Source organism: Schistocerca serialis, chromosome 3, assembly GCF_023864345.2.
Source record: "Schistocerca serialis cubense isolate TAMUIC-IGC-003099 chromosome 3, iqSchSeri2.2, whole genome shotgun sequence".
In the NCBI taxonomy this organism is placed as follows: domain Eukaryota; kingdom Metazoa; phylum Arthropoda; class Insecta; order Orthoptera; family Acrididae; genus Schistocerca; species Schistocerca serialis.
Genome location: NC_064640.1, coordinates 1,010,013,192 through 1,010,039,007, shown reverse-complemented (window position 1 = coordinate 1,010,039,007; position 25,816 = coordinate 1,010,013,192). Strand labels below are relative to the sequence as shown.

The window sequence follows — 25,816 nt, the reverse complement described above, 5'->3', positions numbered from 1 at the left end:
CCTTTGTTGAAGGACTACATTGCTTCAGGATTCTACCAATAAACTGCAATCTAGAGTTTGCCTTACCCATTACTTGCGTAATCTGATCGTTCCATTTGAGATTATTTCAAATAGTCACACCCAGATACTTGATCGATGTTACCGCTTCCAAAGACTGAGCATTTATTTTGTACTCATACATTAATGGGCATTTTCACTTCGTTATACACAGTAGGTTACACTTACTGATATTGAGAGATAACTGCCAGTCATTACACCACCCATTTGTTTTCTGCAAATCCTAATTGATTTGTTCACAACTTTCGTGTCATACTACTTTCTTGTGGACTACAGCATCATTAGCAAACAGTCTAATGCCGCTGTCAACACCGTCAACCAGATCGTTTATGTAAATCGTAAAAAGCAGCAGACCTATTACACTGCCCTGGGACACACCTGATGTTACGCTTGTTTGTGTTGAAGTCTCCCCATTCAGGACGACATACTGCTCACTGCCTGTTAGAAAACTTTCTATCCAACCGTATATGTCATTGGATAGACCGTACAGGTGCATTTTTTGGAGCAAGCAACAGTGCAGAACTAAGCTGAATGCCTTTCAAAAGTTTAGGTATATGGCATCAACCTGGGAGCCGGTATCTAGAGCCTGTTGTATATCATGTACAAAGAGGGCCAGCTGTGCCTTGCATGAGTGCTGTTTCCCAAAACCAAGATGGTTTCTGCAGATGAGCTTCTCAGAGTCTAGAAAGGTCATTATGTCTGAATGCAAAACATGTTCCATGATTCTAGAACAAATCGATGTCAGTGAAATTGGCTGGTAATTATGTGCATCTCATTGTCTACCCTTTTTATAGATTGCTATGAGCTAGGCCTTCTTCCAGTCCCATGGAACTTTCCGCTGTTACAATGATCTCTGACAGATGATGGGTAAGAATGGTGCTATATTTGTAGCATAGTCAAATGGTTCAAATGACTCTGAGCACTATGGGACTTAACAGCTGAGGTCACCAGTCCCCTAGAACTTCGAACTACTTAAACCTAACTAACCTAAGGACATCACACACATCCATGCCCAAGGCAGGATTCGAACCTGCGACCGTAGAAGTCGCGCGGTTCCAGACTGAAGTGCCTAGAACCGCTTGGCCACCATGGCTGGTGTAGCATAGTCAGCATAAAATATTACGGGGATACTGTCTGGGCCAGATGCCTTCCTCGCATCTAAGGATCTTAACTGTTTTACAATCCCAGATATGCTAAACACTATGTCAGCCACCCTCGTGTTTGTTCAATAATTGAAAGGAGGAATGGTGCTGCAGTCCTCTACCATAAATGAGTTTTTGAAAGCTATGGTTAGAATTTTGGCCTTCTGTTTATCATCATCTGTTACATTACCCATACTGTCAGCAAGAGAACGTATTGAATTATTAGTAGCGTTCATAGATTTTATATATGACCAACATTTTTTGGGGCTATTTTTAGAATCTGCAGATAAAATATTGCTTTCAATTTTGTTAAAAGAATCTCCCATTGACCTTTTGACAGATGCTTTCATTTTGCATAATTTCTGTTTGTCAGCAGGGCAGTGACTACGTTTAAAATGACTGTGCAAAATTCTCTGCTTTGTCAGCAACTTCCTAATATGTTTGTTGAACATATATTTTTGCTAAGCACATATTTCTCTAGCATGTGGTGGACAATACCTTTAAATTCCAACCAAAGATGCTCAGTATCTTTGTGTCCCGTAGTGAATGCTTGGAGCTGACTATGAAGATATTCATTAATGACATTTTTACTTGCTTTCCCAAACAAAAAAACTCTACGGTGCTTTTTTTTTTTTTTTTTTTTTTTTTTTTTTCCTGCATCTTCCACTGACATAGAAGCCACGACGACATTATGATCGCTAATACCTTCTTCCAGATTAACTTCCTCAAAATGATCAGATATCTAATATGTTCCCATCTCAAGTTGGTTTTCTATGTATGTGTGCTATAGTCTTATGAGGCCTACATTTCATTCTTGGCTGCAGCCAGTCACCTGCTTCATTCATCTCACCTTTCACTCCATACTGCACTCACACAGGCCATCCTTAGCACATGTTCCTCCATTTCTGTGAAGTAGTTCTGGCATAAATATTCCCCAAAATAATAAATAATGGGAAACTTTCAATAGTTTCATAACTGTGGATTTTATCCATTTTCATTCTTTCAACAAAAACAAATGTCTCCAAGACCAGTTTTATGTACTTATAGTAATGTTTTACCAATTTACAGGCAACAATGTGAATAAACAGAAGCAACAAATTACGTTAGAGAAAAAAGTATTTTATACGTGGAAAACCAAGTTGGAAGGTTTTAAATTCCAAGACATTATAACAAAAATTTCCTTCTTAATGAGCTGAAACTAAAAACAGAAAATATAGTGTTAGGAGGAGGTAACAGAAAAAGTCTGCATTTCGTTTTTCCCTTTATCTGTTGCCTCTCTTCTAACTCAAGAGTTCAAGTCACATATCCACCTTTCATCATACCAGATTTTCTTTGCTTGTTCTTTCCATTAAGCTTTTGAGGGCAATCATTTTTATTTTGTAAACTTAAGACAGTAGCAGCCATTGTATGTTGCTGTAAGTTCAGTGGTAAACTATATCCTGAACATATGATTTCTTTTCTCTTGCAGTATGGCTTTTACAGCATAAAGTAGTATATGCATAATTTACAAATGAGAACAAAATTTCAGAAAAATAACTTCACAGCCATAACAGATGGTAGCTAATGTGACTCAGTTTCATTTCATGCTTCATGCAGTACCTGGGGTTCCTGACTGTGCCTCTTTTAATGCCTGCCTTAGAGTTGGAGCAATGTCACGAACTGCTGAAACTGCAGCACAAAATTTGCAAAGTGGGGTAAACAATGACATCTGATCAATATCCTGCAGAGCCCCTCGTCCTTTTAAGAGTCCTGCAGAAGCTCCTCCTGAAATAAATGAGAATTCAGGTCAAGTCATGATATAGTTTCATGTTGAAAACAGTATGTGTATGGCTAACAAATTATACAGTAAGCTGCTCTTTAACTACAAGTCATTTATGCAGTTGTCACACACACACACACACACACACACACACACACACACGTTTCATTCGCTTTCCAAAAATGGACTGACGATGGTGTATATTTTATATAAATAACAGCTAAAGTCCTAATGCAGAGGAGCAAAGAGTGACTATATGACCAGGTATAAACCATTTTGGTATGAGTTATACAGGCACTGGAGGAATATTCATATGATGTGCTCTCTTGGATATGGGAAAATTGTAAACTACAAAGGATGCTGAAACTAGTCAACATGATAGAGGGGAAGGAATATCTAACAAGCAACTACTTAATGTCTTCATTATGTATTCCCAGTTTTTATCAATACAATACACAGTTTACTGAGTATTTCCATGTAATGGTATCATTTAGCGATCTGTTGTATGTTAACTTAATTGAGCCACTATGTACTGTGACATAATGAACTGAAGAGTAAAATGGTGAAATAAATTGCTGTGCTACTGCTATGTTTGTCCTACATAGAAGAATGAGCTGCCAAGTTTTGTGTTTTTTATGTGTAATGACACTATAGTTCTAAAATAAATATTCCAACAGCAATTCAAGTGCCAATAGCAATTCATCTAGAGAGATTGTAGGAAAGTGGCAGATGGCCATATTATTATGAGGTGGATCGGTTTTCCAATATAGCTGGTATTGGCTTTCAACTACAAATAAAATTTTGGTGTTTTATTTGGTGTATTTCAGAATTACCACCAGATTACTCTATATGGCTCGAAGTACATGACTGTGCGATTCTCTTACAAGCCAACCTGCTCATATCTTGTCATGCTGGTTAATGGTGAGTTAACCATAGAGAACACACTAAGTATGATGCCAAAATTGGGATGTTATTATTAGAGGTCTCATTTCAGAGACTTCTCCAAGACATAACACAAAATTTTGCTATACAATTTCTCTACACAAGAGAACGGTCTGGGAAGGTAAGTAGTGAAGAATCTCCATGAGAGAGCACAAAAACTGATACCAATCTACACACACACTCACACACACACACAGCCAAAACAGACGAATGAACAAATTTAACAATGGAGGATGATATTATTATTATTATTATTATTATTATTATTATTATTTTGTTGTTGTTGTTGTTGTTAATGTTGTTGGACATACATGGTAAACAAGCCCAGAAGGGGGCCTCGTTGTGTAGTCCTATGTGCCTACTATCAGGCACCTCAATTGACAGCTAATTCAAAACAAAGATGTACCATTTTAATTTCTGAATGCCGTGGCTAATAAAGGCATCTGTCTCCTTTTATTAAAGCAGCTGGCCAGCAAGTCAAATCTGTGTGCCTCTATTGCAATTTTGAATGACAGCCACATTTATGGTGAGCTTGACCCTTTGTGATACATTCGCCATTTTCTGTTGTTATCTATTGTTCTGCCTCACTTTGCTGCCCCTGTGGGCGAAAGTTAATTTAAGGATTTTCTGTTTCCATTCCTGGTCATTCCACATTAACTGCTAACCCTTTTGTTATTTATTATCAAGAATGTCTTTTATTTTTAAAAATCTTGTTGTCACATGGCATCTTACCTGATTTATTACTTTGGTGCCACAAGGCATTTTACTTAATTATCTAGGTTGTAAGGTCCCATTAGTGGTATATATTTGCTACTACATTTTTGCTTATTATTGCTCTAAGGTGCTTGTTCTAAGCCTACTTGTAAATGGCTGCTGATTGCAGTTCCTTTTGGTCAAAAACACTAAAATAAATCTTTAGTAGTACTATCGTGAGATAGTTTTCAGTCTCTAACCTGCACCTGGCTGTTGTTGGTAAATTATGTCTTCCTTTCTTATCCTACGTGGGCCTCGCCTATATTCCAGTCTGAGATCCTGTGTATGTTAAGTAAAATTTTGAGGCATCCCAATTCCTAAAAACTTATAATTGGCCATTGGTTGTAATTTTTTTAATCATTATTTTTTCATTTGCCAGAAGGCCTCGGTCATTTTCAAAATTTTGGAATACTATGTTTATTGAAATATTGCCATGAGCGGTTCATGTTGTTATTAAGCTTGTATTTGTGTGTGCTGCTAAAAGAACAGTAACCACCTGTCTTTCTAAATTACTTTCTCAGTGGAGAATATTTATTTATACTGCCTTGCATGGCACTTTCTCAAGAACCATTGGAGCTTCCTCATTAAGTTTTACTATTTGTTTATTCTGTCACTCTTAATGTTAATAAATTTTTGTTAAAATTTTATATTCTTTTATTGGCCTAGCACCTTACCACTCACCCTACCAGCTCCCTGTCACTTCAAAGCCAATCTAGACATACCAAATACATAAATAGCCACAGTCACCACTACCTTGCACATATTCTTTTGTACTGAAAAGACCATGGCACATAATAAATTCAATCTGACACACCAAAAGCCTGAGCCCCAACCAGATATTTTTAAAACCTGCTCACAACAAACTTCAGACTTTGTTAAGATGAGGGCATTAGAGACAGAGTTTCACATCTGAATATCAAAGAGGTCATGTAGTGGTAAATATAGCTACCATTTTAAGATACAATAATGGGAAATATATTCTAAGTGCTGAAGAAATGTAATAACATATTCACCTTTTAGCTGCCTCTGAAAGATAACATTGGCCCTCATACATCTGCCATCTACAAAATTCATTGTCAATGTTGTCAAAAGATGGCAGGCTACCAAACAAGAACACAATCAACATGAAATGCATTTCTACCTCTGCTACTTCAGAAAACTGGTTTGTCCAGAACAAAATAGCCACAAAATTACATTTGAGGAAACATTTTAAAAAGAGCAACTAACACCTTGGAAAGTGTTGTATCAAAATTAAAATATGTAATAACACTGAAACAGGATACTGGCATACAGCTAAGTAACACATGGGTGGCTGCTATAACAAACTTCAAATTGAAATGGCAGATACAGATCAGAAACATGACCCTGTATGGAGATAGCAAAGTGACAACATCAATATTACTCCGAGCAGCATCTGGGCTTGTATATGAACTCTAAGGCTTGAAACTTAAGAATGTTTTAAGTCCTTTGACATTAATTGTCATAGACATCAATTTCACTGTCTTTGACATAAATTCCACTTGGTAAGAGCACTGATTTTCTAATTTTTAATTCAATCACAGAGCACAAGTGTCCCAAAGTTGATCAAGATTTCAGTTGATTTGGAGAACAAAAAAAGAAGAAACAACTTCACATTTATCATATTTAAACCACGATATTTATCAAGATTCTGCACATTTCAATTACATTGCTCGCTGTTGAATCAAAGTAATTTCAAAAATTCAGTACTTTCTTTCTCCACCCAATGATTCCAGAATATGAGAGAATCTTCAGTTTTTGGCCTACCCTTCCATTAGGCTACATTGTTCCAAAAAAGGCACAGTGTAATGGTAGTAGTAGTCTGGCAACAAAATACTTACGTGTTGCAAACAAATAAAAACAGTGTGAGGACCTAGGTAGCATGACGGCAGAAGCATCAGAGATATCAAGGCAAAACTAGCTGATGTAAGGAACTATAAGAACACTTTTGCTTCTTGTATAGACACTAGGGTAACATCACACTATGGGTATGAACTATCTGCAAGTGATGAAGTGGCCTCATAGTCTTTTACAGCATCACACCTGTATAAAATCTTCTCAGTTTTCAAGCCACATTATTTCGAATAAAACACTCCAGCTTTCAATAGCTACCTCCACTATCATCATCATGAGTAAAACTGACTGCCAGGCCTGGCTTTTTCAATTATATACACATGACTGCAGCATCTGGCACCAACCAGAGAGGCCCAAAGCGATGCAAACATGGAAGATGAGTTGGGCCCACCACAGGACTGAGCAGTGTCAGGTGATGTGAGGAGTCACCACTATATCTGAAACTGCTGCTCTCCCCTACAAGCATCTGCATTTGGTGTCTTTCAACATCCAAAGCCTGCCCATATATGCTACTAATTGTGTACCCCTGGTCTCTGCTAAAGTTGTTGCTGTTTATTCTAATTTTGGCCACCTCCTTTATAACGAAATCCCAATACGTTGATGCTCGAGGCAAAATTTCATATTTTCAAATTGTATTTTGAGTCTAATTTCCATGCAATGCTCAGCTACGGCTGACTTGTCAAGCTCCCTTCACTTAGTATACTGAATGTGCTCAGTACAATGCTCCACAATTGTTTGACCTGAACAGATGCCACCGCATTTTCAAGGGACACCAGGCACATGAACAACTATGTCATCTTTAACAACGCACAACATCTCTCTTATCTCATATCTGGGGGATGGACCAGAACACTGGTCTCGGTTCATGTCTGCAGCACATGTCCTAACTTGCTGCTTGTTGCCCTACAGTATCACAGGCAAGCAGTTGGCTTGGTCTCTTCTGCCAATTCACAAGGCATCCTGCATTGGTAGCACCTCAAATTATTTGCAATGTCTCTCTTGCTATAACCATTCTCTCTGAACACACATCTCAGATGCTGCATTTCAGACTGTAGGTAGTCGTCATCAAAAATAATCTATGCTCTGTGTGCTAACGTGTTCAGGAGCTTTCTTGTGTACAGAATGGTGAAAACTACTGGCTTTCAAGTATCAGCACTTGTTGGGAGGAGGGAGCAACAGTTTCAAACATGGTGCTGGTCCCTCACATCACCTAGTCCTGTGGTGAGCTGGAGCTGCTATGATCTGCCTAATTCACCTTCCATGCTCAAATAACGTTAGCTCCCTCTGATTTGTGCCAAATGCTGCAATCATGCCTACATAAGTGTAGAACCATGCTTGCCCCATATACAGTGGTTTTTACCTCTGATTACACTGGCAAAGATAACTACTGAAAGCTTGAGTGTTTTATTCAGAATGACATGGCTTAAAAATAGAGAAGCTTTTGTTTCAGGTATGATGCTGTGAAAGACTCCAAGGACACACATATATCCTCTATGATAAGGACACGACACACAGTGTGAGACTGTTAGAAAACTGCGGGAAAATATATTACATCTTGTGAATTTACAAAACTGCCAAGACAAGGGGGTAATTCTTCACTTTGCTGTAGTCAAGCAACAAATTTGAGCTGCTGTAGTGGACATAATTCTGAAGAGCACTAGTCATGCCTCAGTGAGACAGCAGACAAGGTATGTGCTTTAGCTTAATGCCAGAAAACTATTTGATTGTCATCAATTTTTGTCATCAACCTTGTTGCAATTCGTCTGGGAGTGGGTGGACATGGCCATCGCTGCACAACAATGTGCAAGTTTGTGCAAGACACCGTCTAAGCAATGTAACGTCGAAGCAATGTAACATCGACTGACTGCTTAACTCACAGAGGAACTGATATGGAGAATGATAAGGGCCATAGAACTGTTGCCAACCTCTCCAACCAAGAGCTGGATCACAACTCTATGGTAGTGCTGAGAAGATGCCTTAATTTCTCTCCAGTCCTGTGATGTCTGCCAATATTGGATATGGTTATTGGAATAGAGTGGAATAGAGCAGTGCATTCAGCATCTCTCGTGTGACACAACTGAGTACATCAGGCTAATCACCAGCTGTATACTGGCGAAAGCTAACCCACAAAATCTGATATTTGTCAGGAGGAATGACATGGCTTACACTTACTACATGAGAGCAAGGACATGGTGGTCTTGCCAGCTGACAAAGGAAATGCCACAGTGGTTCTGAACACTGAAGACTACCATCTGAATGTGCTACATTTATTAGAAGATGATACATACCATTAGTTTAGTCATGATCCGACACAGGCCATTGCCTAAAAGACAGGGAAGTTATTAAAGGACTGTGGATTACCAGATGAAGTGTCGAAGAAAATAATGGCTTGCGCCACTAGACATCCTAGGCTTTATGGATTGCCAAGATACACAAGGAAAATGTCCCTCTTAGGCCCACTGTTAATGCAATCAGTTCACTCACTTACAGGCTGGAAAAACATTCGGCAGGGTTATTAGCACTCAAATTGGGACATTGTGAACACTATGTTGTAAACCCACAGATATTAGCTGACAGGCTCAAGAAAATAAAAATACGCCAAAACGATATAATGGTAGACTGGATGTGGTGTCACTTTTTATGAGGGGCAGTACAAACACACTGGATATTTTGATTCAGGACAGCTGCCATCCAGAATCATCAAGTTGTTCCATCATCTTCTGATGACTATATACTGCTTGTACCATGACAAATATTATTAGATGATGGAAGGCACAGCAATAGGTACATCACTGTCTCCAGCAGACATGAATTTCTTCATACAGCAGTTTGAGGAGCAGGCTCTGAACTCTTCAATGTTGTGCCCATCTTGCTTCCTACAGTTACACTGATGACACTGTCACGACTTGGCCTGACAGTGAAAATGCACTGCAGCAGTTCATCCATCACATAATGGAGAAGGATGGCAAGCTACCATTCTTAGTCATTTTAGTTGAGTGGAAGGCAAGAGGCCAGCTTGGGCATTAATGTACAGGAAACCAACACACACTGATTGATACTTGAATGTCAAAAGTTTTCACTACCCTGTACACAAAACAGCAGTCTTGAACACACAAGCACACAGAGCAAAGATTATGTCTGACAATGGCCACCTATAGTCCAAACTGCAGCATTTGTGATGCATGTTCAGAAAGAATGGTTATGGCAAGGGAGACATTGCAGACACTTTAGGTGCCACTGACAAAAGACACCTTGTGAGCCAGCAGAAGAGGTCGTGCTTGCTGCTTTCCTTAAATACTGTAGGGCAATGAGCAGCAGATTAGGATGTGTGCTGCAGGGACATGGACTGAGACCAGTATTCCAGACCACCCCCAAGATATAAGATAAGAAATATGGTGCACCCTGTTAAAGATGATATAGCTCTCCATGTACCTCATGCATGGTGTCCCTTGCGAATGTGGCAGCATCTATATATGGTGAACAATTTGTACAGCTGCAGTTGTACTGAGCACAAGCAACATGATAAACAAAGAGAGCTTGATAAATCAGCCATAGCTCAGCAATGCCTGGAAAGCAGACACAAAGTACAATTTGAAAAGATGAGAGTCTTGGTTCATGTGTCAAAATATTGGGATTCCATTATAAAGGAGGTGGTCGAGATTAGAATAAACAGCAACAGTTTTAACTCAGACCAGACCACTGAGTAGGGCACAGAGGCTGGCTCTGGATATCTAAAGACAGCAATGGTGGATGAGTTACACTTGCAGGGAGGTGGGAGCGGCAGTTTCAAATGTGGTGCCAAACACTTGCGCCACCTGATGTCACTCAGTCCTGCAGTGGGCCAGGGCTGCTACGAGCTGCCCAACATGTCTTCCACACATGCATCACTTCAGCCCTCTATGATTGGTGCAAGATGTTGCAATCCTGCTTATATAAGCAGAAAACCTTGCTAGTCCTGGCGGTCAGTTGTCTTTACTTCTGATGACCATGGCACAAATAGCCACTGAAAGCTCAAATGCTATATTTGAAATGACATAGTCTGAAAATTGAGAAGATTTTGTTCATTGTGATGTTCTGTCATATGTAGCAACTGACAACAAGTATATGACATTTTGCATCAATAAAAATTTGTTGACAGAATACCTGTTTAGAAATAGGTGAACAATCCACTTAAGAAACTGTACTGTAAATCAGAATTCTTCTGAGTAGGACTTTTCAACATGAAGGTACTAAAACAATCAATGTGGTTACTATTTATGGTAAAGCTAATTTTGAATTACAGCTTCTAAAAAAGAAGTTTTTTGCATATATTACATCAAAGCAAAATAAAACTTACAATTTTGAGAGCAGAACCTTGAAAAAAGTGTTTTCCTTCTTTGCACCTTTATGTAAAAGGGATATATTTATTACCTCATGGAAAGATAGGGAAACACTTATTATTGCTCAACTGCGGCCACTTAATATATTTTTAATGCCACAATAAACTGTTACCACACTGCATACACAGTAGAAATGGAGAACCTTATATTGTGTTTTATGTTCATTGCACAGGAAGGATCACAGTTATTTGACACATTCAACAGAGAATTTTGTTCACAGAGTGTCGAGAAACAAAGTAACTTATTTTTGAAAATATAATACAACTGGACAGATAAAAAAAACTCTAATCATCTAATGGCAGCAGGAGGAAACACATTAAAAGTAATGGAAGTGTGCAAGCTTTTGGAGTCATTGCTCCTTCTTCTGGTATAAAGATTGAAGGGAAAGGAAGAGGGATGAAGCAGAAGGACTGGCAAGGTTTACGAAATGGGGAGTTATGGGAAAGTCACCTAGAACCATAGGTCAGGGGAGACTTACTGAATGGGATGAGAGGTAAAGATTCTTCTACCCTGACCTGGGGCTCTGGCAACTTTTCCGTAACTCTCCCCATTTCCTAAATCTCACCACCCCTTTGTCTTCAACCCTCTTCCTTTACTGGTGATAGGCTCACATTAAAATACACTGCACAATCCTGCCTGCTTTAGGTGCCTGAGTAACCTGCCATACCTTTTAAACCCTCCCCTACCTATCCTTCCTCCCTTCCATGAGGAACAAAATATTAGTTTCAAAAGCTGGGACAGTGTCATGTATTTTTATTGACAGCACTGATACTTTGCCTCCTGAAATTAAATACTGACCAAAAATTCCGTCTCACAATTTTAAAGTAAGTGATTTCATGGCCACAGTATGAAAGTTACTTTACAAATTTAAGCACATTCGTTACAAAATATTTTTGGGTCATTTCACATTGATATTAACACTTTCTCTGTTGTTAGAGATAATACTCTGCTGCAGATTTTACCTAACAGAAGAACTGGAGATTCAGCCAGCTGAGCATTCTTAATAGCAGTTACAGTATTTGTTAAGCCCGGTCCAGCAGTTACAGCAACAACTCCAACTGTCTGTGATAGCCTCGCAACTGCGTCTGCAGCGAAGACAGCTGATGCCTGCATTAACCAAACATGTATGTAATGTAAGAGAGAATTATTTCTTAATATTATGACAGATTCCATTGTACCCCAGCCTTACACCTATTAACAAAAGATTAAAGCAAAATATGACAAATATACAATAATTCAAAAACAAATTGTAGCACTGATATTTAGCAAATATTTGTGGATAGAGAATTGTGTGATATTATTTATGTACTTTTTCTTAGTAACTAACTCAGTGGGATGCAGGGAGCAGAGGCAGTGAATTCTGCCTACCATGTAGGTTTCTGTGGGGAGGGGAGAGATGTGGAAGGAACAACTTCTCCTTTCTTGTACGATGCTGGAACTGCATATGTGCTCTGTGCTTTATACTGAGCCCTACAAAAACTGATAAACAGAAGTAACAAATATTTAAATGTTTTATAAGTGCATCTTACTGGCATGTTTATTATTAACAATGGTCCTTATGGCTATAAATCAGTATCTGTCATCACAAAGTGTAGATCACTTACATAATGGTTACAACAATACTATACACAATATTGTTATTGTTAGACTGCTCAGACTAGCAATATGTGTACACAAAATAAGAATAGCTTGCCATCTTCTACTTGTAACAATCATACATATGATGCCCGGGCATCAAGAAATGGTTTAAAAATAGTGCACTAATTAAGTACTTCTTTAGAAATTTTGTTAAGTGATAACCCAATTTTTAAACCAAATCTTTTTCATACAGCTTGTACAATGCCAAACATAAATTTTAAAATAGTGTGTAAATCTTAGAATTATACGAACATGGTAAGAGCACAAGGTTCATCCACAAATTACTACAGCGCAGCAAATATGTATCAATATTGACAAGATCCAGAGTCACTTTATGTTAAGAATATTCTAATTCCTTACCTCATGTCTTGTATCCACTATTCTGATGCCCAGTTTCTCAGCACCAACAAGTATAGGTGAAATGTGGCCTCCCACCAGAGTAAAAATGTATTTAACTCCATGTGCTTTGAGGACTTCAGCAACAATCTCGCCTCCATGATGATCAGAGTCTGTGTCTACCTAAAATAAACACATAAATGTGTTGAAGAAATTCATGAAAGACAAATTTTAAAAAAGAACGTGGTAATTAGGTAAAAATGGGAGAAATTGCAGTGGTGGTAGAGCAGTGGATGAGGGTACAGAAGTTACCCGAAACAGGAAGGTAACACACTTAACACACTTACGGTCAACAGTGTGTTTTCCCATACCCAACAATCTGGCTGCTGCAATCTGCTACGAATAAGTACAAATTGGGTTGGTACTCAGAGCCAGATGCAAAGCTACTTATAGGAAATACACATGATGCATAGGTACTGATTGTCTGTGACTAGTACAGTAATTCATGTAGGTATTATTGAACATAATTTACATATACTAATGCATATAATCTGCTATATAGATGTACCTGGTGATCAAAAAGTCAGTATAAATTTGAAAACTGAATAAATCATGGAATAATGTAGATAGAGAGGTACAAATTGACACACATGCTTGGAAAGACATGGGTTTTCATTAGAACCAAAAAAAAAAAAAAATACAAAAGTTCAAAAAATGTCCGACAGAAGGCGTTTCATCTGATCAGAATGGCAATAATTTGCATAACAAAGTAAGATAAAGCATAGATGACATTCTTTACAGGAAATGCTCAATATGTCCACCATCATTCCTCAACAATAGCTGTAGTCGAGGAATAATGTTGTGAACAGCACTGTAAAGCATGTCCGGAGTTATGGTGAGTCATTGGCGTCAGATGTTGTCTTTCAGCATCCCTAGAGATGTCGGTCAATCACGATACACTTGCGACTTCAGGTAACCCCAAAGCCAATAATCTCTCTGTCTGGGGTCTGGGAACCTGGGAGGCCAAGCGTGACAAAAGTGGCGGCTGAGCGCACGATCATCACCAAACGATGCACGCAAGAGATCTTTCACGCGTCAAGCAATACTTTTTTTTTTTTTTTGTTCTAATAAAACCCCATGTCATGTCATTCCAAGCATGTGTGTCAATTTTTACCTCTCTATCTACATTATTCTGTGGTTTATTAAGTTTTCAAATTTATACTGACTTTTTGATCACCCGGTATAATTTAACACAATTAAGAGTAATAATATTAAAGATTTTGTATTTTTATATGTCTTGAACTATTTTTCCTGCAAATCAAGCAAGAGTATTGAGATTCACTGTCTTTTATTGTATTGAGTGCACGCTTTTAGGATTATTATGGCATCTGATAATGAATTCTGACTTCTGTTCCAGTTTTTTTCTTTCTGTATGAATAGCACCCATGTGTGAACAGTTCTCATCCAAGTGTGAACAGTTTTCTTTAAAAAAAAACAGAGATCTGACAATGATTACAATTTCTTGCAGGTAAAACAAAGCTCCAGCTGCAGCAGCAGCAGTTACCTTGTATGTAGTAACCACTGTTTATAATAGATACTTCTCTGAAGAAGTGAATAATATCTGTGTTTCTATTTGAGTTGACTGTTAGTCAAAATAGGCTATTTCTAAGTACATTTGAATTTTTTTTTAGCATTAGCATTTGCGTGACCTACCTCCATGGGAACAGCAGCTGTTTATACAACTGTTCTAGGTAGTGTTATTTATTTTGTTTTGAGAGTTTGCACATTGTGCAATCTTTACTGTAGAGTGAGAACTTTGTAGAAAAGACTTTAATGCTATTTTTTATTTTTCTTGTTTATATTTTGTGTGCATTGCAAATCAGTCTCCAACTGATTTTGTTAGTATATTCTTTCATGTGTTTTATACCTTTTACACAGTAGGATATGGATAGGGACAGTGGTGGTTGTGTGTTGACACAAGGAGAATTGCCTGCTGTCCAGAAATAGCTGTAAGCTGCATTTGCCATGACTGACAAGCTTCAGACTGCTGCTCTAAACTGCAGATATGTAGGACCACCAGTGGCAAAAGCTGTAACATCTTTGATCTGGTGGAATGCTCTGGAAACCTTGTTGTTGTTGTTGTGTATCTCTTGTCAAAGGGTTAAAATGCAAAATTGGTACACGGCTGCCTCCTTATGCCTTATCAGGTACAATATGCTGCCCAGTGTTGATAAAACTGAAACAGCACAGGATGCCTTGTCCATTCGACCATTGGCCAATTTTTCTGTCAAGTCCAGACAACCACAAGGGTGGGTGTGCTGGTTACTGGGAGCTCTAATGTCAGACAGATAATGGAGCTCTTCAGGGTACAGAAGGTTATCAGTGTGCATTCAGACATTTGTCAGGCGGTCTCATCCAAGATGATGTGGGCAGCTATTGAATACAATGGGTGCAAATGGCTGAAAATCTTAGCCCTTTTTGGCATAACTGGAGCTTGCCTCATGGATTCTGTGACTATCCACAGTTCCTTTAGGTGGCTGGCTGGAGTAGTGAAGCTTCACAAACAGGGTACAAACACAGCTTACTATTTTTGGCACTGTATCCAGAATCAATAGCAATCCTCTGGTTTGGAGACGAGCAGGAATCCTAAACCAAAGAAAGGCTCAGATGATTCTAAGTCAATCTTGGATGCAAATTTCTGGAACTCCATATTGTAGAGTCCCTCAATAGGACAGGTGTGCACCACACAAACGAAGCAGCTACTTTGGCAACAGAGTACATATGCTGTGTACATAGGGTTTTTTAGGTTATTGTAACCCCTCCTTGGGATCAATGATGAAATGTCCACTGTCAACCACATTACTATGACAGAACTTATGTCCTTTCAGATCAGGAAGAGAAAAGGTTAATGTGATGTTAGAAAACTGCAGTAGCACTGATGGTAAAGTTCCACAATTAGTATCACATATTAAAAAATAAGGTAATAGTGCAATTTAGTCATTAGAGACAGAAAGTTGATTGAACACAAAAGCGGATAGCAGTGAAATAATAAATTCTGATTAGAATACATATTGCAGGGATAGGTTACATACAAATTGTGGTGGCACATTTATTTCCTAACCAATTTGATAATATCTAGTGAGGCTATAGATTCCAAATGTGAAATAATCTGGGAGTAGTTAAGCATCAAAGCTGGGTCAAATAAGGTAATTAGATGGTTTTGCATACTAGCTGCCTCAGGAGCTGTAATGGTGGAGAACTTCAGAGAGAACTTATGCAGAATAATGCGAGTAAATTTCCTGATCATGCAACTGTAATAGGGGAAGACTTCAATCTGCCAGCTATAGAACAAGTCTTGCAATAAAAACTGGTACCAGACATGAGGATTTGTGTAAGATTCATCTGAATGTCTTGTCTGAAAATTACTTTGAGCGTATAGTTAGAGAATCAACTCATAAGGGCAACATCTTACACATCCTAGCAACAAACTGATCTGAACTTTTCAAATCAGTCACTGTAGAGGAGTGCTTCAATGATTGTAAGGCTGTAATAACACCATCAATAACTATGGGTCTTATAAGAAATATCCAGAAAGTTGCGAAAATATTTTTTCTTAACAAGACTGACACGATACAAATTGCAGAGTATCTGAATAGGTAACATAAAATATTCAGCTCTGAGGAAGAATATATGGAGCATAAATGCATAAAATATGAAAGTATTGCTCAATACACCTTAGGGCAGATCCACCGAGCAAGATTTTGAGTAATGGGAAATGTCCAGTGTGGTTCAACAACCATATTAGAACGTTACGACAAAATCAAAGAGAGTTTCATCAAAGATTTAAGAGAAGACAAAGCCTATTTTGACAAACAAAACTGGAACAAATCCAAAACGACTGTAATGATAGCAATGTCGGAAGCAGTTGACGAATGTGAAACTAAAATTTTGCCGATCAATCCCACTAAATAGCCTAAGAAGTTTTGGTCTTACATAAGCAGATCAAAATCATTTATCAAGTCTCTCAGTGACCATACTAGCACCAAAACAGAGGATGACAGACAGAAGGCCAAAAACTGAATTCAGTTTTCTGAAACTGTTTCACCCCAAAGATCAATTGTCGTACGAATGCAGAAATGGCAAATATTGAGTGAGGTAAGTGATTGTGGAATAGAAAATCAACTAAAATCACTCAGTTGTGGAAAGGTATCTGAATGGGATGTGATGCCTACAAGATTAAAAAAAAAAAAAAAAAAAAAACTTGCTCTACTCCTTCAATAGTTTGTCATAGGTTGCTGGAGCGACAAAATGTACCTAGTGATCGGAAACAAAAGAGTTGTCATTCCCATTTTCGAGAATGGTCACAGAACACATTATTATAGGCCTGTGATGTCAATCTGTTGCAGAGTTATGAAACATGTGTTATGCTCAAGCATTATGATATTCTGAAGAACAAAAATCACCTACATAAAAATCAACATGAATCCTGCAGAATTCTTGCAATACTCAGCTCACTGTGTTCATCTACAAGATCCAGAGTGCCAAAGACAATGATGCCCACATTGACGCACACTCCCTCAACTTCAGGAAGGCATTTGATGAAGTTTTGCCTTGTTAATTAGTGAACAAAATGTGAGCTTACTGCATATCAGACCAGATTTGGGATGGGATTCAGGACTTCCTTGCAGATTGAGCTCAAAATCATTGAAAACAGTAACTACACTCCTGGAAATGGAAAAAAGAACACATTGACACCGGTGTGTCAGACGCACCATACTTGCTCCTGACACTGCGAGAGGGCTGTACAAGCAATGATCACACGCACGGCACAGCGGACACACCAGGAACCGCGGTGTTGGCCGTCGAATGGCGCTAGCTGCGCAGCATTTGTGCACCGCCGCCGTCAGTGTCAGCCAGTTTGCCGTGGCATACAGAGCTCCATCGCAGTCTTTAACACTGGTAGCATGCCGCGACAGCGTGGACATGAACCGTATATGCAGTTGACGGACTTTGAGCGAGGGCGTATAGTGGGCATGCGGGAGGCCGGGTGGACGTACCGCCGAATTGCTCAACACGTGGGGCGTGAGGTCTCCACAGTACATCGATGTTGTCGCCAGTGGTCGGCGAAAGGTGCACGTGCCCGTCGACCTGGGACCGGACCGCAGCGATGCACGGATGCACGCCAAGACCGTAGGATCCTACGCAGTGCCGTAGGGGACCGCACCGCCACTTCCCAGCAAATTAGGGACACTGTTGCTCCTGGGGTATCGGCGAGGACCATTCGCAACCGTCTCCATGAAGCTGGGCTACGGTCCCGCACACCGTTAGGCCATCTTCCGCTCACGCCCCAACATCGTGCAGCCCGCCTCCAGTGGTGTCGCGACAGGCGTGAATGGAGGGACGAATGGAGACGTGTCGTCTTCAGCGATGAGAGTCGCTTCTGCCTTGGTGCCAATGATGGTCGTATGCGTGTTTGGCGCCGTGCAGGTGAGCGCCACAATCAGGACTGCATACGACCGAGGCACACAGGGCCAACACCCGGCATCATGGTGTGGGGAGCGATCTCCTACACTGGCCGTACACCACTGGTAATCGTCGAGGGGACACTGAATAGTGCACGGTACATCCAAACCGTCATCGAACCCATCGTTCTACCATTCCTAGACCGGCAAGGGAACTTGCTGTTCCAACAGGACAATGCACGTCCGCATGTATCCCGTGCCACCCAACGTGCTCTAGAAGGTGTAAGTCAACTACCCTGGCCAGCAAGATCTCCGGATCTGTCCCCCATTGAGCATGTTTGGGACTGGATGAAGCGTCGTCTCACGCGGTCTGCACGTCCAGCACGAACGCTGGTCCAACTGAGGCACCAGGTGGAAATGGCATGGCAAGCCGTTCCACAGGACTACATCCAGCATCTCTACGATCGTCTCCATGGGAGAATAGCAGCCTGCATTGCTGCGAAAGGTGGATATACACTGTACTAGTGCCGACATTGTGCATGCTCTGTTGCCTGTGGTTCTGTCAGTGTGATCATGTGATGTATCTGACCCCAGGAATGTGTCAATAAAGTTTCCCCTTCCTGGGACAATGAATTCACGGTGTTCTTATTTCAATTTCCAGGAGTGTATCATATAATAGCTAGGATTAACCATCCAGAGTGACCTAAAGTGGAATAATCACATAAAACAATTTGTAGGGAAAAGAGATGATAGGCTGATTCATTAGAAGAATCTTAAGGAAACAAAATTTATTCACAAAATGAGTTGGCACCTTTCAACTTATTCAACTGATGAGCATTCTGAGAGTGTACATTCCTGGAAGTCAGACAATATACTACCTCTTCCCACATATGTCTCATAAAATGACCACAAAAAAAAAAAAAAATCAGAGAGGTTACAGCTTGTATTGCAATTTAACAACAATTATTCTCCCACATGCCATTCGGTAACGAAACAGGAAAACCAGACGTTCATGACGTGCACAGATAAATTGCCATCTGGTGGCTCATGGGCTCCTATATGCAGTATTCTGTATCACTGGAGTGATAAAAAACTGTTCACCACAAGAACTGCTTATATACAATGGAGAAAAGAACAGTGAATCATGAAATCTGTCATTTTATTACTGCTGATTTAGAGTTCAGGTATTACAAAGGTATCTTCTGTGCTAAAAATTACAAAACAGGAGAATCACGGACAAATATAAGATATTTGACACCATATCATAAGTGCAAACATAAACACCACATAGTTACATACCATATACCAACAGGTGACATTAGTCCAAAGAGTCACGTAGTAAAAAATATTGGTGTAGAACTAACAGGAGCCTTAGATGAGTTTGAAGCCGTTGCTTACATGGTTGAACAGGAGGAAAAAAGTGATGTCAGAGTCATGTTGTACCCTCTATCAAGGTACCGGTGAATAGTTACATAATAGTAAATCTATATAATTTTTTTTTTTAATGTGCTGAAAAATATAACCACAAGTACTGGTTAAACATAGAAAGCATATCACATGTGTGGAGACCTAAGTATAGCCCACTCAATGACAGTAAGTACAGGACAGCATGTCATATATTTTTGCATTACAAATTAGTGGAAAAGGCTCTCCACATGCCCAGTGAGCAGGAAGAACAACCACGTCTGGGAACTTTCTGAGACCCAGTTCAGTACGTCTGCACCCATGTCACATACTTATTTGCCCAATTAATAGGTCAATTCTCATGTACAGTCTTCTCATTTACATTGCTACTGTTTTTGCCCATTGAAAGACTACTATATCTAACTATGTAATATATTTAACATCAATTGAAAATGTCACACTGTTCATTATGGCCCACAATGAGATCCGGCCCTGTGCTTAATGTGTTGCCAGCATTTCTGTTATCACCACAATATGGATCGTATTGGTAGTACAGATCAAGTCCGTATGTCGTTAGACACTTCAAGTCGGTACAATGGTACATCATACCTTTTATGGATACCCTTTTAACTTACTACACTATTTTTATATTTTTACTTGCTTTTGAAGGTCATAAAAATAGCACTAAGCATGTTTATCTTATTCCTTGGCTGGTTTTGTGACTTGCATTAACCCAGAGAGGGTGCACATTTGAAAATAACCACATTCCCACTTAATCCCAGTTGTCTGCACATATTTTATTTCCCATAACTCTGTTAAATTCTTTTATTTTACTTATTTGTTCATTTTTTGTGTACCGCTGGCTAGCTCCATACTTTTCCATATTGTATGCTGTTTTATTCCACATATTTATACTGTAAGCCCTGAGATGGTGCTAATGTATTTTTACGATCTGTACAATTTTAATTTGTGTGCAAAGAGGGCACACGAATTTCCTTTAAATTTTAATTTGTACTTTCTGTGTTGTATAGGACTGTAAATGGTTCATCCCCTTCCTTCTTTTGTATTGTATTGTATTGTTTTCAATCCTTTGTTTTACTTACATGATCATTTATGCGCCACTGGCTAGCTTCATGTCTTTCAACATTGAGCTGCTACTTTACTACACTTGGTTATACTATAAGCCCAGAGATGGCACAATTGTATTTTTACGAGTTGTACAATGTTAGTTTATGCCCAGAGAGGGCACACTCATTTCCCTTAAATATTAGATATTTTGGTACATTATTTTCACATTGTACTTTCTGTGTTGTATAGAATTGTAAATGGATCCTCTTCCATTAGTTTGTAATGCAAAAATATATGACATACTATCCCACACTTACTGTCATTGAACAGTCTATACTTATGGCACACATGTGATTTGTTCTCCATGTTTAACCATTATTTATGGTTTCATTGTTCAGTACATTCTTAAAAAAATTAAAAAACATATGGGTTTTCTATCTTGTGGCTATACACTGGCACCTCAACAGAGGGCACTACATGGCTCTCATATCACTTTTTCTTCTTGTTCAACCATGTAAGCAATGGTTTCAGCTCATGTTAGACTCCTATCAGCTCTACACCAATATTTTTTACTATGTGACACTTTGTACTTTGGAATATGGTATTAACTATGTAGTGCTTATGTTTGAACTTATGATATGGTGTCGAATATCTTATATTTGTTTCTGATTCTCCTGTTTTGTAATTTTAGCATGGAAAATGACTATGTAATAATGAAATCTTGATCTCCCATAATAAAATGACGGATTTTGCGATTGAGTGCAGTCTTTTCTCCACTGTCTTTATGCAATGATCACAGTGCACGACAGGATCACATGGATTCTAGTCTGATTAGAACTGCTTGAGTGGCAAAGATTATGAATTCAGGGGATGACTCAAAAGGAAGAAGCTCCACAAATCAGGCTTTAAAAACAAACTTCAATGACCAGATCTTGTCAAAAATGGGCTATATTTTAGGGTATAAAATCCAATTGTAGAAACTGGTTTCAGAACATTAGTAAAGACACTGGGTATCCCATGTGAGGCTGTAATTCTGCTGTACTCATACAATTTACCGGTTCCCCCTCATGCCATAGATAGTAGTCTTTACAGTGATGTTGTACGTTGTAGACCATGTCCCATCTTCCATACAGCACAATTCAGCCCCCAGTAATAACCTCTCCATGTGGACATCTAAATACTTCATAAAAAAAATCATAAGCATTGAGTTGTTGATAGGCACACACAAAAGAAAGAAAACTTGCTAGCTTTTGGATTTATCCTTTGATGAGCTAGAAAACACACACACACACACACACACACACACACACACACACAGTGCCTGCTATACTGTGAAAAATGCTATTTTGTGGCAGGTGAACTTGTAGTAGGTGGAGTTAGTGTCAGGTGGGGTGGGTAGAGGGAGAGGGAGGTGGGAGGCAGGAAGTGGGTTGGGTGGTTAGAGGCTCAGAGGGAGATGGCCAGTTTGATGGCTAGGAATGCGGGAGGGAAGGGTGGCATGTATGTGGGCTGGCACGATTGTAGTGGCCAGTGTAAAGCAGCAGATGCTGAAGGCAATGTGAGGACTTCAATTGGGAGGGTGTCACTGGACAGAGGAAGGGAAACTGTTGAGTAGAGGATGTGGGGACAGAGGATTACCCGAGACTGAGGCCAGGACGATTACAGGAGAAGAGAATGTGTTGCAAGGATAACTCCCATCTGCATAGTACAGAGAAGCTGGTGGTGTAAGGAAGGATCTAGATGGTTCAAGTTGCAAAGCAGTCACTGAAATTGAGCATGTTGTGCTCAGCTGAATGTTGTGCAACAGTGTGGTCAACTGTTATTGGCAACAGTTTGGCAGTGGCCATTAATCCTGATGGACAGCTGGTCAGTAATCATACCAACAGAAAAGACTGTGCAGTGTTTGCAGCACTGTTGGTCTATGACATGGCTGCTTTTACAGATGGCCTGGTCTCTGATGGAGCAGGATAAGCCTGTGACAGGACTGGAGAATGAACTGCTCAGTAAGTGGAACGGGCAGGTCTTGCACCTTCGTCCACCACAAGGATTATGATCCCTATGGCAAGGAGTTGGGTTGGGGAGTGGCATTGCCTTGACAAATGATATGGTTCAGTTGTTCCTTCCCTCCACCATCAACTTCTCTGAACAACGCAAATGGGAGCTTTCCTTAAAACACATCCTCCTCTCCCTTAATCGTCCTGGCTTCGATCTCAGGTAACCCACTGTCCCCGCACCCTCCACCCAACAGTTTCCCGTTCCTCCATCCAGTCGCCCCTTCCCAACTGATGTTGTCTTCAGAGTGTGCTGCTTCCCACAAGCCACTACAATCATGCCAGCCCTACCCCATTCCTAGCCAGTTAATCAGCTATCCACACACTCCCTACTCCCTTTCCCTGCCTCCCCCCTCCCCCCCTCCTCGCCCCCCCCCCTCCACCACATGACACTACCTGCACCACAACCAGTCTACCTGCCGCAAAACAGCATTGGCACTGTTAGTTTAGTCAGCACCATTTAGGATCATAGGTGTGTGTGTGTGTGTGTGTGTGTGTGTGTGTGTGTGTGTGTGTGTGTGTGTGTATGGAGGGGCTTTTTTTCTTTTTTTACTCAAACCTATCACAGGATAACTCCAAATGCCAGCAAGTTTTCTTTCTTTTGTGTGTGCCTATTGACAACTCAACACTTCTACTTTTCAGTGAGGGGTCTCTCTTAATCGTAAAGTATTTACATTCTACAAGAACTTTCCTACAACATTTATGTTGACAACTGTCATGTTTTTAACTACTGCTTGTATAATTCTTCTTCAAATTTGTTGAAAATAATTTTATCTTTTATGACAGTGTGTTATCTGTTATCCACGGCTGAAAAAAACATGACTACACTGAGTGCATTAAAAACAATGAGTAATATTTAGACCACTCATTTAAAAATACATTTTTAAATCATCAGGAGCCCAGAAATGCATAAGTTTATGAGATCTCTGGTATTGCACCTGCTCATAAAACCAAACATATTTATAACAGAGAACTTTGAATACATCTTACACAAAATATCACCTGGTTACTTCAATGACGTACTATTAATGGTACTGAGGAATGTACTTCTTGTATAATGGTGCTACTGCACATTTCAGTTTGCAGGCCCTAGTGCACTGTAATGCTATTACTCTGATAAGTGGACATATAAAGATTGATCAGTTCCTTAACTTACATTTGTTACATGTTTATCTTAGTGTTTATGTCAGTGGTTTACGTAACAAATTACTATGAAGCTGTGTAACTTCTTTATAGTCTATGAAAACATGCAAGACAGCATTCAGTATAATAGGTGTGTTCGAGTATGTTGGTGGTGATCTGAAGCCTGCATTCTGGTATAAGGCAGGCACTCTGAACACTTTGTGTGAGGTGTTGTGAACAAATTGTAAAATCCAGCATAGAACCATAGAACCAGTTGCTTCGACATGTACAGTATGTGTGGCACTCCCCAATCAACACTGATACAAACATTTCTCTTATTTTTACATGAGTAATACAATTCCTGATTCCTGCCAGTATTTTTATATATTCTGCACTGAGTCATCAGTTGTGCATCTCCTGTCACAAAGTAATTGTCTGGCTATGATACTATCTATGGTACCAAAATAGTTCATCTCTAATAATATCATCAGCGGGATGTTAAACCTTAAACTTCCTTCAATTCACAAATGCACTTGCACACATTACAGAATGTTGCAGCTGAATAATAAGTTCTTCCAGTACAATTCATCAATTCTAAATTATTCTTCAATATGGTCAACTACATTATCTTAAAATCTGTTCTGAAATTTCAAGCTGTGCAGCCTTATTGTTAATACCACTGTATGTTTTAAACACAACTTGTACTGTTTGTTATACACTGAGAGTAGCAGTGTTCATTGGCAGGCATCAGATGCCTCTTACTCCTGTCCTGAATAACATTTCTCAGATATGTAATGCCTTACATAATGCTCGAGTTATTCATTTTGTGACCAGCATGATAATCTCTATGAACTGGCACTAAATTCTTTGTTCAAGCAGCCATTGTCCCTAGGGACAGACAGTACCCTTATATGGGGTGTCCCAGGAGGGCTGCTCAATATTCAGGGAACTCACAAGAACAATAATTCAAAGCAAAAAGTCTAGTAAACCCAGGCTCTAAAATGTATACCTCAGTTGTGAGCACATGATCATCCCCACTTCTGTGAAATACATCTTTTCAATGTGTTCATAGCTCTTCAGGTACGCATTTTAGAGTCCATGTTTACTAGACTTTTTTGCTTCGAATGATTGTTCCTGTCATATCCGTGAATATTGACCATTCCTCCTAGGACACCCTGTAAACTGTACCAAAACAAGTGCTATATAACTCACATAGTAACTATAAAGTATATGTTTACTGCTGCTGTTACAGCCCCTTTCAGAGTCTTGTAAAATAACATCTTTATGTGTTAGCAAATCATAAGTGAACACCAGCAGCAGCAGAAGATAAATGAAAAGAAAGGTTACTTTTATGCAACACTTTATTCTTCCATCAATATCTAAGTCTTACAGGCATCTAACACACAATGAAATACTTGAAAAACACTAATGAGTTACAGATTTGTGTACAAAACTGAGATAACAAAGATTTTCTTGCTCCTGCACAGTTCCATGCCCACTCATCCATCAATACAGTAACTCTGTTTTTACATAATTGAATCTTCTGCTCCAGATCTCTGATCATATGCAGATACTCTTCTCCAGGAGCATAAATTTCCACAACATTGTTATTTCATGACTAGCTTGACATCCTGACATTGCGTGACCATTATCTGTCAATGCAATACAGATAAGCAAATGTCATCTGAAGCAGCACACTTGATTCGGTGTCTATTCTACCCCAGAACTATAGCTTGACAAACTATGAAAATATTCACTGAGGCTTTTTGCGGATGATGCTGTGGTATATCGTGAGGTTGTGACAATGGAAAATTGTACTGAAATGCAGGAG

General features: G+C 39.4%; 1 protein-coding gene across 1 annotated transcript in view; it reads right to left on the bottom strand.

The window, feature by feature from the left end:
* Window positions 1–25,816, bottom strand: part of LOC126471467 (2-hydroxyacyl-CoA lyase 2-like) — a 101,978-nt gene that overhangs the window by 57,743 nt on the left and 18,419 nt on the right. The window contains exons 2-4 of the mRNA XM_050099664.1: window positions 12,903–13,061; window positions 11,867–12,011; window positions 2,799–2,963 (exon numbers count right to left, since the gene is read on the bottom strand). Coding sequence (XP_049955621.1) covers window positions 2,799–2,963; window positions 11,867–12,011; window positions 12,903–13,061 — 469 coding nt within the window. The remainder of the gene's footprint in view (window positions 1–2,798; window positions 2,964–11,866; window positions 12,012–12,902; window positions 13,062–25,816) is intronic.